This window comes from Lynx canadensis, chromosome D1, assembly GCF_007474595.2.
Source record: "Lynx canadensis isolate LIC74 chromosome D1, mLynCan4.pri.v2, whole genome shotgun sequence".
NCBI classification, from domain to species: Eukaryota; Metazoa; Chordata; class Mammalia; order Carnivora; family Felidae; genus Lynx; species Lynx canadensis.
Genome location: NC_044312.2, coordinates 63,549,411 through 63,574,433, shown reverse-complemented (window position 1 = coordinate 63,574,433; position 25,023 = coordinate 63,549,411). Strand labels below are relative to the sequence as shown.

At 45.7% G+C, this 25,023-nt stretch overlaps 1 protein-coding gene across 1 annotated transcript in view; it reads right to left on the bottom strand.

The window, feature by feature from the left end:
• Positions 1-25,023, bottom strand: part of DNHD1 (dynein heavy chain domain 1) — an 80,533-nt gene that overhangs the window by 15,308 nt on the left and 40,202 nt on the right. Inside the window, exons 14-27 of the mRNA XM_032595114.1 lie at positions 19,497-19,624; positions 19,198-19,396; positions 18,701-18,795; positions 17,972-18,179; positions 16,320-16,445; positions 15,916-16,013; positions 12,931-15,814; positions 12,554-12,731; positions 12,190-12,382; positions 11,659-11,947; positions 2,796-4,404; positions 2,401-2,609; positions 1,994-2,198; positions 1,819-1,921 (exon numbers count right to left, since the gene is read on the bottom strand). Coding sequence (XP_032451005.1) covers positions 1,819-1,921; positions 1,994-2,198; positions 2,401-2,609; positions 2,796-4,404; positions 11,659-11,947; positions 12,190-12,382; positions 12,554-12,731; positions 12,931-15,814; positions 15,916-16,013; positions 16,320-16,445; positions 17,972-18,179; positions 18,701-18,795; positions 19,198-19,396; positions 19,497-19,624 — 6,524 coding nt within the window. The remainder of the gene's footprint in view (positions 1-1,818; positions 1,922-1,993; positions 2,199-2,400; positions 2,610-2,795; positions 4,405-11,658; positions 11,948-12,189; positions 12,383-12,553; positions 12,732-12,930; positions 15,815-15,915; positions 16,014-16,319; positions 16,446-17,971; positions 18,180-18,700; positions 18,796-19,197; positions 19,397-19,496; positions 19,625-25,023) is intronic.

The window sequence follows — 25,023 nt, the reverse complement described above, 5'->3', positions numbered from 1 at the left end:
GTGACTAAATGGATGGTGATGCCATTTCCTGGTGTGGGGGACACTGAAAGAAGTACACACTATTACAGCTGTTGAGTGAATGGGCAAAGGATCTGACATTGAATGCCTCTGACACTATGAACCTCTCTCTCCCTCTCTCTCTCTAAGATTTTATTTTTAAGTAATCTCTACACCCAGTGCGGGGCTCGAACTCAAAACCCCTGAGATCAAGAGTCACATGCTTTTCCAACTGAATCAGCCAGGTGCATCCACTATGAACATCTCTTATTCAGATTTTTGGGTTTCTTATGTTGTGCTTTGATATAACTGACTCAAAGAATAGTAGCACCTTTAAATCAGATCAACAATTCCTGGTATTCATCACTTTGGGAAATGGCAGGACCCAACACAAGACACTGGAATTTGGAAAACACTTGAATGGGCATTCCTGTCCCTCTGTGAACTGTTTTGTTTTGTTTTGTTTTCACCTTAATGAGCCCTGAAGTTTTATCTAAGCTAGTGACCCTTGGTGGTGAATGGTAGGAGGGTACCAGTACCGTGAGAACTCCAACATCATTTACAGAGAACACGTTGACAACCATGCATGTAGACACAATGGAAGCCATGCCCCTAGAGTTGCACAGCACTGGGTGATATCCCTGAGGCACCCATCAAAAGGGACAGACTGGCCACTGGGAGCTGTATGGCCCGAAAGCCCAGCTGAGGGGAAGTATTTGTCCTTTTGTCCAACCCATTTGAACTAGTGAGTTGACCACTAGTTCACTTCTCTGTAGTTATCCCTGAACCTTCACCAAAGCCTTGTGTAGCAGGAATAAAAAGAAAAGCTATTTTGGAATTCTCTCTTATTAAGAACAAAATGAGATTTAAGTTTGGACGAGAAAAATATCTCTTGTTACATGAGAATTATGTTGGGAGAGTTCTAAAGGAAAAGTGGAGTGGTTGAATAGCATTGTGAGTGGGCACGGGGAGAGGGAGGAGAAGAGAAGAGCTGATTACTGGGAAATGCCCTGTGGAGGGTGACTAAAGAAATTCAGGACATTGAGGTCTAGTGTACCATTCCAGTCTCTGGTCTGGTCTAAAATCTAAATTGACCCACTGCCATCGCCCATCCACATTTCCTCGGTGGACACAAGAGCCTTGTATAGTCAGTGCTTTTGTGGAGGGAAGAGGTACAGAGACAAAGCTATATGGGAGAACAGGATGGCTATAAGAGGTGTGCTAACGAGTCATGATAGAGAATCCAGGAGAAGAAGAGATAAGAGTAGAGGTAATCATGAGAGTATAATCTCTGCCCTGTTTCCGTTGGGAATCCATGGAGATTTTGGGGAGTACACTGAACTTCCCATAGTCAAGGTACATACTGAGGACACCAGAAGAAGACACTGGGGTTTCATGTGTTTAGAAGAATCGGCCTGATCTCAGCTGTGCCATGGGCAACCTTGAGCCTAAGCTCTAAAGGAGGTGATAGCAGAGACTAAAGAGATCCCCTGAGGAAAGGAGTACTCTTAAGAGATAAGAACTGAGGTTCAGAGGTGCCTGGCTCAGTAGGTATGAAGTGTCTGGCTCTTGATTTTAGCTCAGGTCATGATCTCACAGCTCATGAGTTCGAGCCCTGCGACTGGGCTCTGCACTGTTGGGATACTGTCTCCTTTGCCCTCTTCCCCTCCCCTGCTTTCTCTCTCTCTCTCAAAATAAATAAAAATAAACTTAAAAAAAAAAAAAACCCTTAGGTTCGGTTTGATTGGTTCCTCCAAAATCCCCCTTTGGTCTCCTGCTTTGACCCTACTGTGCATACCTCACAATCTTCTCCCCCTTTACCTTGCGGGAACTTTTCAGCAGCTGTTCCAAGTTAAAGACAAAGTTGGTGTGGGCATTGTGCTTCTCCATAAGCATTCTCAGATTTTCCAGGGCATTCTGGATCCTGGAGAAACAATATACCAATTAGTGGACCCAAGGAAGCAGGAGGTACAGTGCAGGAAATGGGGCCACTCACCGTTGGGCCTTCTTCTTAATCTGCAGAGTCATCTGTTGCTGCAGCAGCACGAAGGTGTCCAGAAAGTCTAGAAATGTCTTGGGGGTGACTAGTGGCAACTCAGGGCATAGGTGTCCATGGTAGCTGGCAGCCGAAAGGTGGATGAGAGCCATGGCTTTGGCCACACTGGGAATTGACGCCTGGAGGTCTGGGCACTTCAAGGAGTCTGAAATGGGCATGACTTTAGCCTGGGCTTGTGAACTTGTAGGGGAATGGGAAAGAAAAGGGACCCTCTTCTGATTTAGGAAAAGGGGCAGAAAAGGTGAAGGGGGTCACTAGGTTCTAGGGAGAGAGAGAGAGAGAGACTGACCTGAACCCTCATTAAAACTTGGTTGGGATGAGTAGTGAGAACAGTAAAAAGGGCTCACCATCATCAATGGATGGATTCTGAGCACCCTCCAGGTAGTGCCGGACCACACTGATCAGGGAGTCTTGGTCCCAGGGTTCATAGCGGTCAATGCTAGCAATGGCCAGTTGAAGAAGCCTCAGGTAAAGGGTGGAAGGCAGCTGTTTGTGGGCCTGGTCATCTCCAATCAGGATGAAGATGTGCAGGTGGTTGCACACTTGCTGGTAGAACCTGTGGGCCAGGAGCTCAGATACTGTCCTCCCCTTTATCCCTGTTTGCCCATCGAGGTCCCAACCCCAAACCTGACCCCTTATCCCTGATCTGAGCTCTCACGGCAGCTCTTAGATTTCTTTTTGGCCTTTTGGCCAGGACAGAGCAAGAGCAAAGCAGTTCCTAGTATGGGGTTCTTGGCCTCACCTGTGCAACAGCACTTCCTTCTTGATGTTCTGCTTGACACTAAGGTTCTCCTTGGGGAGATATTCTTCAATACTTTCCAGATCTGCCTCTGTATACTGGTCAGGGAAACTGCCTGAGGTTGCCAGGGCCAGCAGACGATGAAGGGTAGTAAGATCCACACCCTTGGGCACCAGCAGGGCCACTGGCTGGCCTAACATGCCAGCATGCCAGCTGGCATCCCGTAGACACTGGAGAATGGCCTCCTCTGAGCCAGATGGCAGATGGAAGAGGTGGGCCTGATAAATGCTAGCTGCCAGAGTGATGGCAGTACGGCGCCCAGTACCCAAAGCCCCTGAGAGCAGTATGCCGTGCTGCCGAGGCCTGGCCAGCACCCGGACCAGGCGGGCCACGTGCATGGCCATGGCGTGGCAAGAGGCAAGGGAGGCGTTCAACTTCAGCTGAGAGGCTGTGGTGGACAGCTGCTCCTCCAGGCTCTCCCACTGCCGTTCCAGGTACAGGCTGGGGCTCTCAGAGTTGGACCCTAGTGTCAGCTCCTGACTGAAGACCAGGTCAGAGGGCTTTTCCCAGGGGCAGAGTAGTAGCACTGGTAGCAACAGAGGAGAGACCAGGTCCATCTGGGTGGTTTTCTGCCACCAACTCTTGTTTCTGTTTAACTGAAGTTTGCAGCTGCAGGTCTTTGTGCCTTCCTCCTGGCTTGTATCCTGACTTATAATTTCTGTGCTTTCCTTCTTTACTGGTGCTGTGGAAGGTGCTAGACCTGAATCATTGGAGGGTGAGCCTGTGGTGACCTGAAGGCCATAAGGGTCGTCCTCCTCCTCTGTCTCACTGCCACTGTTGCTTAAGTCCTCCCACTGGGCCAACTCCCCTTCAGATTCCACTTCGGGCACTCTCTCCTCCTCATCTTCTTCCTCCTCCTCATAGCCCTTGCCCCCATGCTGGGGTGCTGGCTCACAGCAGAAGACACTCTGAGCTACTTCTAGGAGCAGGTTGGCACAGTAGGAGCGTTCTCTAGGGCTATCCAGCCGGTCACAAAATGTCCTCTGTGCCTCATGCAACCAAAGACGCACCATGTTACGTGTGGCCATCATGACTGTCAGGCGAGTGCCACGTAAGCCTGACACCCGGTGCAAGTGCTCCTGATGGTTGGGAACATCCAGAAAACCCCGGGAGCCCATCCTGGTTGGCAGCAGCTGCAAGCTGCCCAGTAGTTGGCTCACAGAGTGCAGGGAAAAGCGGTAATGTGGGTGGAGCGGGGAAGGCATAAAGCAGTTGCCCACAGCCTCCCAGGCCTCCACTGAGGCCCGGACCAGGGCTTTCGCTAGAACCCCCTCCCGTTCCACAGAGGGGAAGCGCTCAAGCCAGGCCTGGATGCTAGGTGTATGCCTGCTCAGAAGGATGGCCTGGGTCATGCTACCCAGGGCCAGCACTGTGAAGAGTCTAAAGAGACGTGGGCACAGTGGGAGCTCACAGAAGCCTGGTACTGTGGCAGTGGCAAGGAAGTTGACTAGAGGCTGCAGCATCTGCAATTCCAAGGTGCTGTGGGCATACACCGTGCCATCTATGGCCTGGCGCAAAGTCTCCAACACTGGCTGGCAGGTCTTCTCTGGGTCTGTGGGACATGAAGACTGACAGTGAGGACATGCAGGTGTGCACATGACAGTGTCACCTGTTCTTCCTATTCCTGCTTCCCTGGGTTTACTTCGGGCACACACAGGGTTCTAAAGGAATTTTGTACACCGGATGTGCTGGGACTTTGTCATGTCTGAGTATATTGTTCTGTCTCCCCCACACCCTCCCTAAAAGCGAGTGATTTCTTCTTCCTTCTCCCTGAAAATCCTACTTCTGTGACCAATTATTTGTTAACAACAGGAAGTTTGGAAGCTGGGACGGATGGAAGCCTGATCTGACACAATAGGGGGAAAGTGCAGTCATCACAGTCAAGAGAGAGGAGTTCTCACACACACACTTCTGTGCAGTCAGTGTTAAACTATGACTTATGTAAAATAAAATGTACACATTTTAAATGTGTAGCTCACGAGTTCTAACAAATGTGCACACCTATGTAACCGCTACTCCAATGACATTTGGAACATTTTCATCACCTCATGACCCTTTGCAGTCAGTACCCTGCCACATTGTCCCAGGAACTTCTATATGATCTGATTTGTATCACTATTGCTTAGCTTTGCTTGTTCTAGAACTTCATGTAAAGGGAATCGTATTGTATGTAATTTAGCATGTCTGGCTTCTTTCACTCGGCATGATTCTGATATTCATCCATGTTTCACGTGTGTCAGTTTATTCTGTTTTATTGGAGTAGTAGTCCATTATAAAAATACCACAACTTGTAGACCCACTGACACGCTGATGGACATTTAGGTTGTTTCTAGGTTTTGACTGTGCAGAATAATGCTGCCACAGGTGCTGTTGACCACTCACTAATCTTTCTTTTGTGAAGTATCTTTTATCCATTTTTAAAAATGGAGTTTGTTTTCTTATTGAGTTGTAAGAGCTTTTTTATGTATTCTGGGTATAAGTCCTTTGTCAGATATGTGTATTGTATTTTTGTCTATGGCTTACTTTTTCATTTTCTTAACAGTGTCTTTTGAAGGGCATAGGTTTTTGATTTTCACAAAATCCAATATTTGTGTCCTAAGAAATCATTGCTTCTAACCAAGGTCATACAGATTTTTCTCTAACATTTTTTGTAAAATTTTATAATTTTAGCTTTTACATTTAGGTCTTTAACTGATTTATAATTAATTTTTGTGTATGTCATGGGGTAGGATTCAGGGTTTCTTTTTTTTCACCAAACAGATGTGTAGTCGTTCCAACTGCCCCATTGAATTATTTTGGCACATTTGTTGAAAAGCAATTGACTATATATGATTATATAAGATTCTCTGTTTTCTCCCATTAGTCTGTCTGTATCCATGTCCTTATATGAATACCCCACTCTCTTGATTACTATAGTCCTGTAGTAAGCGTTGAAATAAATAGTGTAAGCCTTTCCACTTTATTCTTTCCTTCCTTCCTTCCTTCCTTCCTTCCTTCCTTCCTTCCTTCCTTTTATTTATTTTGAGAGACAGAGACAGAGCACAAGTTGGGGAGGGGCAGAGAGAGAAGGAGACACAGAATCCGAAGCAGGCTCCAGGCTCCAAGCTGTCAGTACACAGCCCGATGCGGGGCTAGAACCCACAAACAGTGAGATCATGACTTGAGCTGAAGTTGGATGCTTAACCGACTGAGCCACCCAGGTGCCCCTATTCTTCTTTTTCAAAGTCGTTTTGGCTCTTCTAGGTCTTTTGTGTTTCCATATAAGTCTCAGAATAAGCCTATCAATCCTGTCATTTTATACCAAAAAAAAAAAAAAAAAAAAAAAGCCTGCTCAGATTTAGAAGATTTCGATTGGCATTCCACTGAATCTATAGATCAACTGGGGGAGGAGAATGAGCTCTGTAATGATATTAACTCCTCTGACCCATGAACATGGTATATCTCTTCATTTGTCTCCTTTACCTCAGCAATATTTAGTGATTTTCAGTGTATATATCTAAGTTTATTCCTAAATATTTTAAGCTTTCAGATGAAAGTTTAAGCTATATTTAAAATTTTTGATTGCCAGTTGTTACTAGGATATAGAAATACTTATGATTTCAATAGATTTACTTTGTATCCTATGACCCTGCTAAATTAAATTCACTTATTTATTCTAGCAGTTTTGTAGGGTTGTTTTGTTGTTGGTGGTGATGGTGTAGATTACTTAGGATTCTCTGTAGAAAATCATGTTGGGGCACCTGGGTGGTTCAGTCGGTTAAGTGTCCAACTCTTGATTTCAGCTCAGGTCATGATCTCACAGTTCATGAGTTTGAGTCCCACATCGGGCTCTGTCTTGAGATCGCAGAGCCTGCTTGGTATTCTCTCTCTCCCTCTCTCTCTGCCCCTCCCTGGCTTGCTCTCTCTCTCAAAAAATAAACAAACATTTAAAAAATAAAAAAAGAAACAAAATCATGTTATATGACAGTAGAGAGAGTATTAGTTTGTCTTTTCCGATTTTAAAAGCTTTTATTTCTTTTTCTTATTGCACTGATGTGGTGCACTGATGTGCACCAGAGACCCACTGATGGGCCTCTGGTGCAATATTGAATATAAGCAGTGAAAGTGGATGTTATTGCCTTGTGAATGATCTTATAAAGTGTTCAATATTTCACCATTAAGTACGTAATTAGCTGTAGGTTTTAATAGATGTCCTTCATCAAACTGTGAAAGTTCCCTTCTATTCCTAGTCTGCTGAGAGCTACCATGAATAGTGTTGAATTTTATCAAATGCATTCTCTTTATCTACTAAGATGATCTTACATGTTTTCTCATTTATTCTATTAATGTCATAAATTATACTGATTTTTGAATGCTGACTCAGCTTTACATTCTGGGGATATAGTCCATTTGATCACAATGCTCTGCTTAAACTACATCCCACAGATTTTGATATGTTTTGTTTTATTATTCAGTTCAAAATATTTTCTAATTTCCCTTGTGATTTCTTTGATGCATGAATTATTTAGAAGTGTGTTAATTGCAAAGAATTTGGGAATTTTCTAGCTGTATTATTGTTATTGAGTTTTATTATTGTAGTCAGAGAAAATATTCTACAAATTTTAATCCTTTGACATTTGTTGAGACTTATTTTATAGCCCAGCATTATCATTTATCTTGGAGAATGCTCCATATACACTTGAAAAGAAAGTGTATTTTGCAGATGGTGGGTGTGATGTTCTGTAAATGTAAATATAGTTGATAGGGCTATTTAGATCTATATCCTTATTTCCTCTCTCCTGTTCTATTAAGTATTGAGAGGAGTATTAAATCTCCTATAGTGATTTTGGACTTGCTATTTGTCCCTCATTTCTATCCATTTTTTTTCTTTGTATATTTTTGTATTTATTTATTTATTTATTATTTTATTTTATTATTATTTTTTATTTATTTATTTTTGAGAGAAAAAGACAGAGAACGAGCAGGGTAAGGGTAGAGAGAGAGGGAGATACCTCTATACTATACAATAGTATAATCAGAAGCAGGCTCCAGGCTCTGAGCTGTCAGCACAGAGCCTGACGTGGGGCTTGAACCCACAAACTGTGAGATCATGACCTGAGCCAAAGTTGGACGCTTAACTGCAGAGCCCAATGCGGAGCTTGAACCCACAAGCTGTGAGATCGTGACCTGAGCTGAAGTTGGACACTTAACCGACTGAGCCACCCAGGCGCCCCTCTTTTTCTTTGTATATTTTGAAGCGGTTTCAGGTGCATACACATTTAGGACTTTTATGTCTTTTTTATTAATTAAATCTTTTAATTCTGAGATATCCAGTTCTCTATCTCTGGTAATACCCTTTGTCTTGAAGGACTTTTTGGAGTGCTTAGGACTTTACATTTAATGTAATTATTCATACAGTTGGTTTAAAGTCCATCATATTGTCATTTGTCTTCTAATCATCTCTCTTTTTTTTAATTCCTCTATTGCTCACTTCCTGCTTCCTTTTACATACTTAAATATTTTTATATTTAAAATATTATATATTTTAAATTATACTCTTTGCTATTGTTATTGAGTGATTTTTCTAGGGTAACAATATGCCTCCTTAATGTATCAATACTTAGAAGTAATATTGTGCCACTTCACACCTCATGCCTGACCTTCCCCAATTCCTAGTTCACATTTCACAAATGCAAGAACCTTACAATAGTATAATTTTTACTCACTGCTCCCACCCTATCCTTTTGCTACCGTTCCAGGTTATTTTCTACTTCTGCCAAAAATGTTATTACTTTTATTTTTAAACTATCAACTGTCTTTTTACATTTTTTAAAATGTTTATTTATTTTTGAGAGAGACAGAGACAGAGCGCAAGCAGGGGAGGGGTAGAGAGGGAGACACAGAAGCTGAAACAGACTCCAGGCTCTGAGCTGTCAGCACAGAACAGAGCCTGATATGGGGCTTGAACTCACGGACCATGAGATCATGACCTGAGCCAAAGTTGGACACCCAACCGACTGAGCCACCCAGGCGCCCCGCCCCGACTATCAACTATCTTTTAAGGAAACTAAGAGATGAAGAAGAAGGTTACTTACATGCACCCACACATTTACCATTTCTGGTGCTCTTCCTTCTTTTCCCATAGATCTGAGTTGCCATACAATTCTATTTCCCTTCTGCCTGAAGAACATCTTTTAGCATTTCTTATAGTGCAGTTCTAGCGATAGTAAATCTTCTCAGCTTTCATGCATCTGAAATACTTTTATTTTATCCTCATTTATGAAGAGTATCTATACTGGACAGAGAATTCTAAGGTGACAGGTCCCCCTCCCCTTTTAGTACTTTAAAGATGATATTTCACCATCCTCTGGGTTCTGTTGTTTCTGATGGGAAGTTAACCATCATTCTTAATATCATTCATCTGTACATAATGTGTTTTATCTTTTCTCTGACCACTTTCAAGTGTCTCTTTCTTTGATTTTCAGCTGTTTGACTATAATGTGCCTGGGTGTGGTTTTCTTTTTATTATTTTAATTGAGGATAACTGAGCTTTCCCTTTCTGAAAGTCAGTATTTTCCAAGAAATTTGGGAAAATTTTGTTCATTATTTCCTCATAGGTTTTTTTCTGCCCTAATCTCACTCTCCTTTCCTTTGGGAACCCCAGTTACATATGTGTTATACTGAAGCTGTATTCATATTCAGTATTTTTCTGTTCTTCAGGATTCACTGACTTTTGCTATTGCCAATCTGCTGTTAAACCATGCAGTGACTTTTTCATTTCAGTTATTGTGTTTTCCAGTTCTTTCCATTTCCATTTAGTTATTTTTGGTAGTTTCTATTTCTTTGCTGAGATTACTTATGCGTTCACTCATTAAGATCATATTTTCCTTTAAGAATCTGAGTACTTTTATAATAGCTGCTATAAAATATTTGCTAAGTTCTACTTCTAGACCATTTCAAGGTCAGTTTTTATTGACTGTTTTCTCTAGACAATGGGTCACAGTTTTTTGTTTTGTTGTATGTCTTTTAATTTTTTTAAATTTTATACTAAATGTTTTGTTGGCTATTACCGTAGGACATCTTTTTTTTAATATCTTTTTAAAGTTTATTTATTTATTTTGAGAGAGAAAGAGAGAGAGAGGCAGAGAGAGAATCCTAGGCAGGTTCTGCACTGACAGCGCAAGAGCCCGAGGTGGGGCTAGAACTCACGAACCATGAGACCAGGACCCAAGCTGAAGTCGGACACCCAACCAACTGAGCCACCCAGGCACCCCCACCCTAGGACAACTTTTACAATGCCAGCTGTAATATACTTCACTCCACAACATCATTGCAATGTTTTCAGCCTTCCTGCTGAAATCTCTTCTCAGCTGCTATTCAGATCTGAATTTACCCTTTCTATTTACAACTGACAATCTGATTATTTGTGCAAATTTACTGAAAGGGCCAAATAAGATAGTTGCAGAAAATTACAGGTCTTGGTGCTAAACAGACTTAATTTTAATCTTGGTTCTGACATTTTACTGGCTAGAGTATCTTGGGCAAGTTATAAAAATCTTCCAGTTTCTTCATCTTTAAAATGTCATAGCAAATTTCCATCTTAATAGGATTTTATGAGCAGTAAAGATGATATGAAGTTTGTAACACACAGTCCTCAATAAATTGTACCTATTATTATTAAGTGTGTCTACAACCTGATTCAAGTTTTCTACATTTCATAAAGGATGTCAGTGTCTAACTGGACAATCCAGCTAATACTTTGCCCTATACTTTACTTCTGCCCATTCCCATGGGCATATCCCATGGCCACATTCAAACCTGTCATTATCACTTTAGAAACTTTAAATTTTAGTATCCCAGACTTTTATCTCAATTTCCCCTTTCCTTTGTAATCTTTGCTTCTATAAACTCTTAGTGAGTACTTACTTCCTCTTGGGTCTATCAGAATGAATAAGACAAATCTCTCTTCTCATGAAGCTCAGAGTGTAGTGGAAAGGATCAACAAGTAAACACACAATCATAAAACCATGGTTGTCACAGATTTTTGTACAGAGCATGAGATGAATATCTAACCTAGCCTGGAGGCTCAGATTTCCTGGAAAAGATGTTGCCTAAGCTTATGTGTAAAGAATAAGGACTTATCCAGATACATAGAGGAGGGAAGACAGAGAAGACAGCAATCCCAGAGGCTAGAGGAAACCTGACTTACTGAATGCCTGTACATAGTTGACTCCAGTTAGAGTACAGAGTGTCAGAGAAGAAAGCCTCATCGCAAGGAATCTTTCAAGAGCATTCACCAAAGTTCCAGGTAGTGACTGACTGAACCAGGGAAGATGGAATGGAAATAAGTGGACAGATTTGAGAGATATTTAGAATGCAAAGTTGAGAGACACGGTGACTGGACTTCGGTAAGATGGCAGGAGATGTCAACAAGATTTCTGACTTAAGTGACTGGATGGATGGTTGTACTCGTTACTAAAGGACAGGAACAGGTTTTCAGGGTCAGATGATGAGTTCAGTGTTGAGTCTGAAGTGCCAGTGGGACAAGATAGAGATATACAGTAAGTAGCTGTGTAAACAGGTCTAGCACTTAGAAGAAAAGCCTGGCCAGGGATAAAGATTTAGCAGTCAAAGCATAGAGATGGCAGATGAGGCCATGAGAGGGGTGTGATTGTTCAGGGAGCACATTTTCAATGAGAAGATATTAAGAATGGGATGCTGAGGTTTGGTCTGTAAGTGTCTAATTGAGAGTCAGTAAATATCGTTAGGGATTTTACAGTCTCAAGAGATCACCATGACTCCTTTCTTCCTCCGCCCAGCTACTTACTAGAAGTGGCCAGGTGCAGATCTTCCAGCAGGAAGAGGAGGGAGCCTTTAGAATCCAGGTGCGGCCCAGGTGATGGGGCAGCTTGTACTTGGCCCTGGACCCCTTGACTCAGCAGCAGGCGCAGGTGGGTGGGACTAAAGGCAGAGTGGATGGGGTTGTACGTGTAAGGGTGATGTGGCTTCACCAGCATCTCCACAAAGGTTGACTTCCCTGTTGCCGCCTCTCCAGCCAGCAGCACTGGGTGTCCCTCTGACAGCAGCAGGTCCACCACATATAAGAGCCGTTCAGTCTGCAGGACAGGAGCAGGGCTTACTGGGGCAGTGCCAATCTAGGCAGTAATCTAGGTGAAAGCAAAGGTCTAGGGGTCTTGTCTTAGAGCTGCACCTGCAGAACACTTCACATATTCTTGTGATTGTGAAAACATATCGAAGAACAGAAGCAGGGGGGAGCCCCAGCTGGCCCCAGAACATAGACTCCCCCAGGATATCTCCTTGAGCCCCAAGCCCAGCTACTGCCCCATTGTCTTCACACCTGGGGAGAAGGGTTGAAGGTGCCCGGAATTCCTCTGATGCGGCTACCCAGGTAATGGCCAGTGAAGGGGACCAATGTCCCATTTTCAGGGCATACATGTAGATCAAACACCAAGGCTGAAGGCAGTGGCTCCAGGTAGTTGCAGAGGCAACTAATAGAACCCCTCATGAAGGTATCAAAGAGGGGCCAGAGCCTGTTCAGATGGATGTACAGGCAAAAGTGTCAGATAGTTACAACAATTCCGTTTGTGACACACTCACACATTCTACCCTCCCCGACAGTCATGTCACCTGGGTTAACTCCCATGTGCCAGTCCATCTCAGCTCTCTGAATCCCCCACCCCCAGCCCCACCCCTGCAGATACCTGGAGGGAAGGTGGGCTCCAAAGCCCCAAACCAATGCAAAGAGAAAGCTGCTGACAGCCAGCGAATGCTCCTTGCACTTATTAGGTACATCATCACTGGCAACCTGGGATGGGTTCAGAGAGCTGCTTTTTGAGGACTTGAAGCTCTGGGCCACAGGATCACTACAGCTGAGGTCCTCTGCAAAGGTCACCATGGCCAGAATAGGAGCACAGGTAGGAAAAAGTGGGGGGTGGAGGAAGTGAGTAGAGATTGGCTCTGCTGCCCACTTTTGGTCCCCGGGCCCATATCGACTAAGGAACCCAGACCCCAGGCACCAGCTGTATGCCAGCTGTCCTCAAGGCCCCTTGTCCCAAGCCATCCCTTCTCTTTCCCTCACCTGAGACATGTGCCTTCTCCCCTTCATCTATGCGCAGGTGGGGGCCAAGCAGACCACGCAAGATACGGGCCAGGCTGGTCACTTCGGCCACACCTGGGCAAACGGCCTGCTGCCCATGAACCTGCAGCAGAGAGCTGGCGCCCTGCCGGGTGAGGAATCGGAACGTCGCTGGCACCAGTGCTTGAGCCAGGCGGTTGAGCTCAGTGACTGTCTGGGGTTGCAGGTGGTACTCGTGGGGCAGGGTTGCCATCAGAACACTAAGCATGCTTTGCCAAGTCTGCTCCCCGCCACACCAGACGAGGGCACACCGGCCTGCCACTGTGGGGGACATACCTGTTGCATCTCCCACCTCCATCAGGAGAAAAGTACCTGGGGGTCGTGCTATCTGCTGCCCGTTGGGGAGGCTGAGCTGGGGGGCATCGCTCAGGAGGCAAGTGATAGAGTCCAGCCAGGCAGCACTGGCGACCCCATCACATATTATCCAGTGCTGGATACCCACCGATTCCTGTGGTGGCCCCTTTGGGCCGGCAGTCTTACATGGATTGGCTGCACGAAACAGCCTGGGGAAGACGCCATGGTGCCAGCAGGGGCCCTCTAGCCATCCCAGGAACTCCTGGGGGCTGAGGACATTGGGATACAGGTGGGTGATCTCCACAGGCTGGCAGCCCTGAGCTGAGGTGTCCTCCCTGGCTGCCAGCCGATTCTGGATCTTAAATAAGCTGTGCCAACAAGTGGTCTTGCCACTGCCTGCAGGGCCCAGGAGCAAAACACCTGAAACCCGGCTCAGAGCCTGGCTCAGCTGCTCCAGGGATCCCAAAATATCAGGGCTGGGATGGAGGCCTATCTGCTGTAGTTCCTCCACCAGCAATGGCTTCCTCAGCGTGTGGGTCACAGGCTCTGCCAACACCTGGCGGGCATTAGGGAAGAGCCCACAGAGCAGCTCTTGGAGGTTGTGCAGGTGGACACCACTGAGGATGCTGAATAGTGGTGAGCGTAGCAGGGCACGCAATAGGGCAGCCTCCTCATTGACAGCTAGGTTGTGGGGCTGCTGGAACTTGGGCTCCTTGGTCACATGTAAGTCTTGTATCGTGTCTTCCAGAACCTGCTTGAGCAATGGCAAGCGGCAGGGCAGGGATGCAGACACCAGCTCACGCCCTAGGGAGAAGAATTTAGACAAGCGGGAAGCCATGCGGGAGGCATCCCGCATCCCTGCACCCAGCAGGGTCAGCTCTGCCACTTGCTGCAAGTCAGGCAGTGTCAGTGCCACAGGCCGTAGCAGCAGGTGTAGGTTGGCAGGCACAGCAGGACTCAGGGAACGCAGTGTCAGGAAACAGCCATAGCAAAGGCGTATGTACACGTGATGTTTCTCAAAGAAGCCACTGCCCAGGAGCTGGGGGTGTGTGGGGTCAACAGTGCTGGTACTTCGGGAGGCCTCCTGGTACAGTGGGGCACAGAGGTGGTGCAGCTGAGTGAGGCGCTGGCCCAGGGCAGAGAGCAAGCCGAGGGGTAGGCGCTGAGCCTCCTCCAACAGCAGCCAGGCACCACCCTGCAAGGCCCCGTTCAGGTAGTTGCTCAGGCTTTGGGCTTCTGTCTGAGGCAGGCAGGGCATTGTCACCAGCTGGCGTCCCAGGGCCTGTGCCATGCTCTTCACCATGTCTGTCTTGCCCACTCCTTCAGGGCCCAGTAGAGCCCCACAGGCCACCTCTTCCAAGGCCAATAACAGCACCAGGGCTGGCCGCTCGGGCAGCAGGCTGGGTAGAGACCCTAGTCTGGGACCCAGGTATTCATAATTGTACAGAAAGGACCGACCCAGCACATCTATCCAGCATGCAGCTGGTGACAGAGAAGTCTCAGTAGATGCAATAGTCTTGAGACTCTGCAGGGGTTTCTGGGGGACGATGTGAGGTGAACCCAGGTGGTATTTGAGTTGGCGGGCCCAATGGAAATCTGTCAGATCACTGACCTGGTGCTCCTGCAACAGCTGTGCTATATCCCGGTGAGTCACTGCCATGGCCAACAGAGCACTGAGCAGGCTGGTCTGGCGGACAGAAGACAGGGGCTGCCCACCCTGGGAGGCCCTTTGAGCCCGTATAAAATGCACCAGTGCCTCGAGCTTGCGCACATGCGTGGGGACCATGGCCAGGGTCCTCCCCTCTACCAGAGCCTCCTCCATCTCCGCCCACCATACCACCTCCTCTGCCACCATCACACACTGCCAAGGGAAGGCCTGGACTAAGTCTAGCCAGTGGTGGACACACAGCTGCAAGGACAGCTGGCCTTGCTGGGGCAGCTGCTTGAAGGCCTCATCTAGGGACGGGCCCAGAGCGAGACGGGAAGCCACACAGCCCTGCAGCATGTGCACAAGTGCCAAACGCAGGCACTTCTCCAGATGGGCCAGCCATTTGGGGAGATCCGGATGCAGAGGAACAGACCCCTGCAGCTTCACCTCCTCCCCACCCGCCCCAAGCACTGCAAATGCCTCCACCTGAGTAGATGGCTTTGGGCTTGAGTCCCGGTCATCCGTGTTTTTGTCAGTCAGGCTGGAACTGAAACTCACAGCATACACATGAGGAAAGCAGCGTCGTACCCAGAGCTGGGCCTCACATGATTCCAGGGGGGCAGCCAGCAGGGCTACCAGCTCACTATTGCTGAGGAAGAAGAGGCGGGGGAAGTCAGCACACACCCCATAAAGCACGGTCTCCAGGGCCATGATGATGCCCTCCAGCTCCACCGAGCCTGCTTGCAGCAGTTGTTGTAGCTGCTGGCCTCGGAAGTGAGGGCTCCGCTTGATGCTGGGCACTACAAGTGACAGAACCAGGGGGTCAGCTACAGAGGTCTGCATCAGGATCCGATACTGATCATCCATGGCCTTGAACTGGGAGTTCTGCAGTGAGGGAGGGGTTAAAAGTGAGGGCAGCTCCCCCTCCCATGATAAGCCCCACTATGCAGTAGCCCTTGTCCACCTGCCTCACCCCTCTTTCCTACCAGGTTGGAACTAGGAAACTCGATCTTCATCTCATACAGAACTTTATTCAGAAAAATCCACTTCTGCTGGAAAGTCACCCACACCTCCAGCAAGGCACCTGTGTGAACACCAGAGGATCACTGGAGGGAGGCTAGGGTTCCAGCTTCCGCAAGGTCCAGCTGACCCTGACCTCTCCAGGGTGCCCCACCCCCAAATACTCAGCAGGACCCAGGGACCTTCCTTGGAGAGCAAACTTGTCCTGTGAATAAACTTTCACCTGGTCACCTGAGCCCAAGAAGTAGGAAGAAGGTCCTCGCTCGGTCCTTCTGGTCTTCCCCCACCCAACCCCCACCTCTCACCCCATCCCTCTGGGCATTCCCGCCCTAGATCCCACCCACTCTCCAGGCTAGAGGCCTGCACTCACTCAGGCTATGCATGATGGTCACCCACTCCAAAGCTATTTTGTTTAAGTCTCCTGACTTTTGGATGGCCAGGATCTTGAACAATACCTGAAGACTCTCCTGGATAGAATCCTGCAGGCTGCTGTAATCTGAGGAAGAGTGGGTTCTAGCTGAGCGGAGCTGGCAGGCAGATGGGGCAAGGGCAGGGGTGGTGAATACCCAAATTATACTGAAACTCAGTTCTCAAGCTATTCCCTAGAAGACTCAAACATTTTTTCTTCCACTAGTTGCAAAGTATGCTCTCCTAGAGTCAGAGTGTGTTTAAAGCCTGTCCATGTGAGTTATAATCTTAATTACAGAATTTGATCTCATATTATGTTAACCACTGAAATATGGGTGAGGAAGAGTTGCTGGTTCTATGGAAACTATGGAAAACCTTCAGTAAAGGTGAGCTGATAAAAACACGATATTAAATTAGGTATACTCCCAATTTTTTTTTTTTTTAAGTAGGCTTCACGCCCAGCAGGGAGCCCAATGTAGGGCTTGAACTCACAACCCTGACATGAAGACCTGAGCCGAGATCCAAAGTCAGTTGCTTAACTGACTGAGCCACCATGTGCCCCTAGGCCAGTCAATTTTTAAAACTTGGGAAACTATAATAACATCTAGAAAAATTTTGGACTCCAGCAACTTCACAAGTGTCTTCATGTCACTGCTCAACTTTACAGAAGCTGAAAGTGGAAATGGCGGACAATGCATTAATGCAGGAAAGGCAGTGAGGAACTTCTATCAGTCGACTGCAAATCAAGGTCAAGCCCTTGTCCTCAGGCTAAAAGGTTTTTATATGTTTTAAGCTAAAGTAAAAATTTTAAGCCATGTATATCTCATATTTTATGATCTATTTAGCTAACTTTGAATTTGCCAGTTGAGTTTCAAGTGGATTGGATAAGACAATTTCTCCTCTACTGGCAGTTCCCTAACTATACCATCTTGGGTGCCTGTACATATGCTGTTCTCTCTGCTCGGCATGCCCTTCTCTCCTTGTAAGTTTGGCAAACTTCTGCTCCTTCAGGAGTCAGCAATGAGGCCTTTACCTACGGGAAAGGAAGATTCCTCTGACTCTCCCCAATCCTTTGAAGCTAGTCCTCTTTCTGAGATTCTACTGCCCTCAGTTAAATTCTCCATCATGCACTTATCTCTATTCTATCATCCTCTCTCACTGGACTAGGAGCTCCTAGAGGACAGAACTTGGACTGTAAATCTCAAGGTCTCTTGTGTTTGGCTCCGAGAAGGCAGGTAGGTTTGATGCAGGAATGACAAAAGAGTGAATGAATGGGGCAAGAGATCCGACAACAGGATGCAATATAGAGGAAAGAGCACTGGAAAATGGAGAGACATGACTGTGAGGGATTTTTTTAGTCCACCCAGAAAGGGAAGGACCTTTGCTGAAAGGGCCAGGCATTGGGTAGGAGGGAGGGAGCAGGGGGCTCCCAAGATTAAGACTATACAGGTGCTACATGGAAGAACTGTCTCAGAACAGACAGATGTCTCAGGTTGCTCAGTAAGGATGGGGCCCTGGCTAGAGAAGCCAGATTGGGCAGGGTTGTGTGGATGTGGTGGACAAATGTGGCCCCTAGCAGAGGGCTATAACTGGACAACAAGAGCTGGGTCTCACCTGAAAGGATGAAGGTGCCGCTATCCTTGCTCACCACCTCCCACTGGGGGCTATGGAACATTTGCCTCTTGGAGCGCTCCAAGGCGGGGGGCTCATAGGGTACATACAGGATGAAGTTCATCAGTCGCAGCTGGCGTGCCTCCCAGACCCGCTGCAGCCGCCGGAGAGTTTCTTGGGCACAGATTTGTTCGTTTTCACACTGCCAAATCTGGAACAGCTGGGTCTCAGGAACCAGCACTGGGTGATGGCTCAGGGGATAGCCTTGAAAGTGGGACTCCAGGGCTAGGGCTCAGGGGAATGGAAGTCTCAGAAATGTAGAGTGGGACCATTTGGCCTCAGGTAGCATCAGCAGCATACTTTGACCTAGGGCTGCTGCCTTGAAGCCTACTCTTTTGCAAGGTTTCAGCTGAGCAGATAGTGCCTTAATCAGTTCATATTGGAACCGGGCAAGTGTTGGAGGACATCTGCCATCCTGTGTGCCCACAAATTTGGGGCTGCCACCCAGTTCCTTCTGGGGGTGGGGCATGCTCTCAGGCAGAGTCTGAGACCACCCATCAGATCCCCACACCCCCCAGGCAGGACCAAAAATTCAACCTCCCGCCTTCCCACCCACAAGCCAGTATCTACTGTCCCCTGTCTCAAGGGGCTGCTGGGACTTAACTGGCTCTATTAGAGTTTAGCACATAGGTTCTGGGCTTGGATCAACTCCTTCTCTCTGGAGGGCCCCACCTGATTGATTTGATCTGCAAATTCGAGCAGCGGACAAGTTAGCAGCTGGCCCAGTGTTAGGAGTTCCGTGTTCTGAAGACTGCCCAGCCCTAAGGCTGGAGGTAGAGGGGACAAGTCAGAGCAACACTCAGTACATGGCAGAATCCAGCCCATATCCTAGAGCCCAGATCTGCAACCCTGAGCCCAGCCCAGCCCAGCCCAGCTCCCAGACAGCAGATCTCAAAGCACAACATAGAGCCAAGAACCCAGAACCTAGGGTCCAGAACACAACACAGAGCCCAGAGCTCAGACTGTAGCTTGAGTTTAGCCCAAGTCAGCAGAGGAGACTCACATGGTGTGCATGAGGTTAGAAATGTTTATCCCTGTGGGGCAAAGGCAGGGAGCAACCCAGGGAGGAAAGGTGTTTCCTACAGGAGCAGCAGGGAACTGAGTCCTTACATTGTTCTAATCCCCCTGTACTTCCCTTCCCCTCCCCTCTGACTCTACCCAAAACACACCTCGCAGGAGGACTTGGAAATTTAAGTTCTGCAGCTGGAAGCTGCCCAGCCTGCTAAGTATTGGCAGGTAGATGCGAAACTCCTCCAGCATGTGCATACAGCGCTGCAGAACCGGGCTGTGCAGCCCCAGGGTCGTGCTCAGCCGGGCCGCCTCTGTCAGCCAGCCATCTGTCTTCTCCTGGGCGATAGTCATGCTGAACTGGAGGGAGGAAGGCTCACTGTTAGCTGGATACTCTTCCCCGCCCACCCCTGCAGACTCTCCACTCTGAGGCAGGAGCTCCAAGAAAGGGTGTCAGCACCTTGGCAAAAGCCATGCACTTCCATTCACTGATGTTTTCAGAGATGACTCGGTACAGGTGCCAGATGCGCTGCTGCTGCACGATTGGACGGGTCCCGCAGACTGGCAAGGGCACAGGACTCTCCTCCCCTGAGGGACAGGGTAGGTTAAGGCCTGGGCTGGGTGCAGGGGAGGGGCACGACAGGGAGTTGTCTGTCAAGAGCCCATAATGGCAGGAAGGAAGGTCCTGAAAGTGCCAGGGATGGGGTGTCCAAAATTGTCCAGTGGGGACTATTGTAGGTGGGGACCATCTAAGAGATAGTTATTCCAAGGAAAGGCTGTCTGGGAAAATGTGATGGCAGCAAAAGGGAAGGGTTCCTCTTCTGTTAGTTTCCATCTCACTCTGCTCCAGACACACCAGGCTCTTTGCTGATGCTTGTATACACCCCAGGTATGCCCTCTCCTGCTGAGAGCCTCTGACTGGTAGCTCATTCTTTCTGGAACACTCTTCCCTTAGAAAACCATATACCTCACTTCTTCACCAAATTCAAGTCCATCTGCATGAGGCCTGTGTAGCCCAACCCGTTAAAAACCGCTTTCTACCCTCTCTGGCATTCTCAACACCTCTTACCTTCTCTATTCTTTTTTCTATGCCACTTATCACCTTCTAATGTACTCCATAATTTGGTTAGATACATACATATATTTTTAAGTTTATTTATTTATTTTGAGAGAGAGCTGTGTGCAAGTAGGGGAGGGGCAAAGAGAGAGGGAGAGAGAATCCCAAGAAGGCTCTGCTGACAGTGCAGAGCCTAACGTGGGACTTGATCCCACAAATTATGAGATCATGAACTGAGCTGAAATCAAGAGTCAGATGCTTAACTGACTAAACCACCCAAGGTGCCTCCATAATTTGGTTATATTTTATGTTTATAATTTGTTGTCTTTCTCTCCCTGCTACAATGTTGGGCCCATGAGGGTGGGTGGGGGGGAGATGTTATTTATCTATTGATATACCTCAAGCCTGGTGCATAATATAGGCACTCAAGGAATACCTGTTAGACAAATGAATAAATCCAGTGAGATGCATATGAAAAAATATCTGGTCTATAGAGAGGACCATAAGGGGTAAATGGTGATGCTTCCTATTTTGTGTACTTCTGGTCATTATTCCCTCCCTTCATCTCATAAGCTGCTGCATAATCCTTGACCAATTATTTATATTTGGTTGTGAGATATGTGTCAAAAGTAATTTGCAGTTAATAATAGTTATGGTACTGAGATTTGTAATTTACTTAAAATATATCTGACTAGACTCAAGGATATTACAGTAAAGTTGTCATTCTCATTCATCTGAGTTCCAGTATACTTTCTTCAGTGAGATAAAAAGGGATAAAATAATACCCAAATGATGGGAATCATGAATCTTACATGTGTAAGCATCATCCATCATGGAGAGCAGAATAATGAAAGACTGAGAATAACTATCAGGCTATCAAAGCTCTCATCTGACCAGAAAAAAAAAAAATGATAGTAAATTTAAACCCTTCCAATCTTCCTTTGTCTGAACTCAAAAGATCTGGCTAGATACTCATATAATCTTTGACAGCAGTTGTCTCAACATCAAATCTTGGACAAGTGAAGAACTTCCTCTGTAAGAAAGAGCAGGCATTGGGGCGCCTGGGTGGCTCAGTCAGTTAAGCGTCCAACTTCAACTCAGGTCACAAGCTCGCGATCCGTGAGTTCTAGCCCCGCGTCGGGCTCTGGGCTGATGGCTCAGAGCCTGAAGCCTGCTTCAGATTCTGTCTGTCTCTCTCTCTCTCTCTCTCTCTCTGCCCCTCCCCCATTCATGCTCTGTCTCTCTCTGTCTCAAAAATAAATAAACGTTAAAAAGATTCAAAAAAAAAAAAAAAGAGCAGGCATTGTATCCCCAGACACATGAGAAGATACACTCTTGAGGATTAACAGCAAATATCCTCTGACACACATTTGCTGTGGTATCTACTCAGTAAGTTTCATTGCATTTTAAAACTTTATTTAGAAGTGATTTCAAATTTTTTAAAGTTGCAAGAAAGAGCAGTAAAAAGAATAGATGTATACCATTTGTTAACATTTTACCCATTTTCTTTATCACTTGTGTTTACAGGCTCTGTATGTATATGGGCATATGTATACACCAACACATAATTCTTTACTGAGCTATTTAAGTGTAAGTTACATATATCATGGCCCTATTTATCCCCCAAATACTGTGTATTCCCTAAGAATAGGGATATTCTCTTATATAACTATAATTATCAACTTCATATATTATATTGATACAATTCTTTAACCTATAGTCCATGTTCCAATGTTGTCAATTGACCTAATAAGGTCCTATAGCATTTTCCCCCTCAACTACAGCACCCAGTCCAGAATCAAGTACCACATTTACTTGTCATGTCTCTTTAACTTCTTTTAATCTAGAACATTCCCCATAGCTTTAATCTTTTCTAACAGACATTTTTGAAGTATATTGACCCTTTTCTCCCTTTTTTGTTAACAGAAAGTTCCTCATGTTGTGTTTATATGATTCTTTTCATGACTGAAGTTATTCATTCTCAGCTGGACTACTGAATAGGTAATGTTGTGTCCTTTGGGTATCATGTTTGGAGGCACATGATGTCTGTCTCTCATTGGTGATGTTAACTTTGATCACCTGGTCAAAATGTTGCCCAATTTCTCTACTAAATAATTGCTAGTGTTTTTTCTCCCCTCCCTTGCAACTAATAAGTAGTCTCTGTAGGAGAATCTCTAAGACTGTGCAAATATTCTACATCTCATCGAATTTGCTCCACTGATGACTTTACCTGATCCAACATTTACCAGAATGTTTGCAAAATGATGATTTTTCCCTCCAATTTTTCTCCTTCTACATTTATCAGTTGGCTCTCGGCATTCTATTGTAAGTGCAAGTCCTCATTTCTCCCTCACTTATTTATCTACTTATTATCAGTGTGGATTATAAATTCCTATTTTTCCAATAGTTTACTTTGTACTTCAGTGCTAAAATTGCCTCAGATTTGGACAGTTGGCATCCCTTCTGTGTCCTCAAGACCTTAAAAACATATTCTAGACTCATCTTGTACCTACCCTGTGACAGCCCTGGAGTCACCAATTTTCTGAGGAGCCCTGGTAGGAAATGATATTAGCAACTAAGACCAGGACACAAAGTTGCTTCTTGCTGTTGGAGTGTCTTTGCTTCTTAGTCTCTTCAGTAGACAGGGCTAGGAAATATACTCAGGTATATATTCACATATGCATACACTTATATACATATACATGTGCACATAAGCATGCGTATACATATAATATGTGTGTACTTCTAAATGCAACGGAAATTACAGAGTAGATGCCAAGAAAATGGAAGTTTATAAGATAAGCTCATGATATTTCCTCAGAATTCAGAATAAAGGAATGAATGATGCTGAAGATAAAAGAAATGGAGAAGAGATCCAGAAAATCCAATATACAAGTATGAATTCTGGAAGGAGACCAGAGCAAATCTAAGAGCCATTATCAAATAACTGATAAACAGATTACCTGCCCAGGAAAAAAAAAATCAGATTGATAACAGATTGGCCCACAATGCTAAATATCAGAAGACAATGATGCAATATCCTAGGTTTGGAGAAAAAAATGTCTGTGGCTTCAGAATTCAATATCTAGCCAATCTGTGATATAAGGACATTATAAAGTCATCCTAGACATAAAGAACTTAGAAATTTTAACACCTCTAACTCCCTTCTTAGAAAAAATAAATACTCCAAGAAATATTGCTGCCATTTAAGTAAAGAATGAAAATAATGAAAAGATGGGGTATTTCTAAAAATGGTAGTGCAACAACATGGATGGACCTAGAGGGCATTATGCTAGATGAAATGAGTCAGAGAGAGAAAGACAAATACCATGTGATATCATTCATGTGTGGAATCTAAAAAAACAAAACCAGTGAATAAACAAAACAAAAAGCAGAAAACAGACCCATAAATGCAGAGAACAAACTGAGAGCTGCCAGAGGGGAGGGAGGTGGTAGGTTGGGCAAAATGGGTGAAGGGGAGGGAGAGTTACAGCACCTGGTTATGGAACGGAAAGGTCACGGGGATGAAAGGCACAGCATGGGGATATAGTTGATGGTACTGTAATAGCGATGTATGGTGACAGATGGTGGCTACACTTGTGGTGAGCACAGCAGAATGTATAGAAGCACTTGTCAAATCACTATCTTGTACATCTGAAACTACTGTAACATTGGTTGTCAACCATACTTTGATTAAAAAAAAAAAAGGGGGAGTGGGTAAACAAAACCAGTAAACCTTATATGTGAAAATAGTTGATAACTTGGTTATAAAACCAAGCAAATGTCAAAAGTATTAAGATTGGGGTGCCAGGGTGGCTTAGGCAGTTAAGTGTCCAACTCTTGATTCTGGCTCAGGTCATGATCTCATGGTTCATGGGTTCAGGCCCTGTGTCAGGCTCTGCGCTGACAGTGTGGATCCTGCTCAGGACTCTCCCTCTCTCCCTCTCTCTGTCCCTCCTCTACTTGTGTTCTCTCTCTCTCTGAAAATAAACTTTTTTTTAAAGTATTAATTAAAATAAGATACATAATGGAAAATATAGAATAGTATTAATAATCTAGCTTTAAGATCCTGGATTATTTTAACAAAAGCTGGGAGAAGAGCTAGGGATGGACGATGGAACTAAAATAAAAGCATGCTCTCGGGCTTCCTGGGCCTAGCATCACAAGGCCTGAGGCCCCTACTCTGCCTTTTCACAAACATACCCAATCCCTAGAGGAAAGTTTAAGGTTTGTGGTCTATGTCAGTTAGAGGGTCTCTCCATACTTGGCTGAAGAAAAAAGTCCCTTGCTTAAGGATGGTCCCAAGGTGTCCCCTCCACCCTACATTTGGCCAAACGGCCCTGGAACTAGGGATGCCCACAGGCAGAGTTGGTAATAGTTGGTAGTTGGCCAAGAGGCAACTCAGAAGCAGTGTGCCCTTCCAGGGGATAAAAGTAACCAAAAGAAGTGACTGAATCTGAAAGGAGAAACTTGAGCCCACAAAGTTCTTAATGTGCAGAAGGGAACCAGTCTAGCTGCACCCCTTTGTACAGAGGGCTAAGACCAATAGTTCTGCCCTGGTCTCCTCTGTGGGCCAGGGAGACCCTTGGCAGCTGTCCCTCTACACTACATTGGCTGGAAGCAGGGGCTATGACTTATCAAGACCTATTTTTAGCTGGGACCTGCAGCCTGGTACAGGACTGGGCTGGATCGGCTAAGGAGTACAATGAGGGCACCTTTACATTTCCCCTACAGAGGCTTTTAGCCCTTCAGCCCCATCACATTCTAATGTAACATTCACCGATTTGCCTTCCCTACCAGACTGTGAGCCCTCTGTCTTCCCCCGCTAAGCAGAGCCCTTAACATAGCCAATGTACAAAGATTCTGTCCTGTAATTTTCATTTATAAAAGAGACTAAAATGAAGGTATGTGATTCCCGAGACTTGCTTAG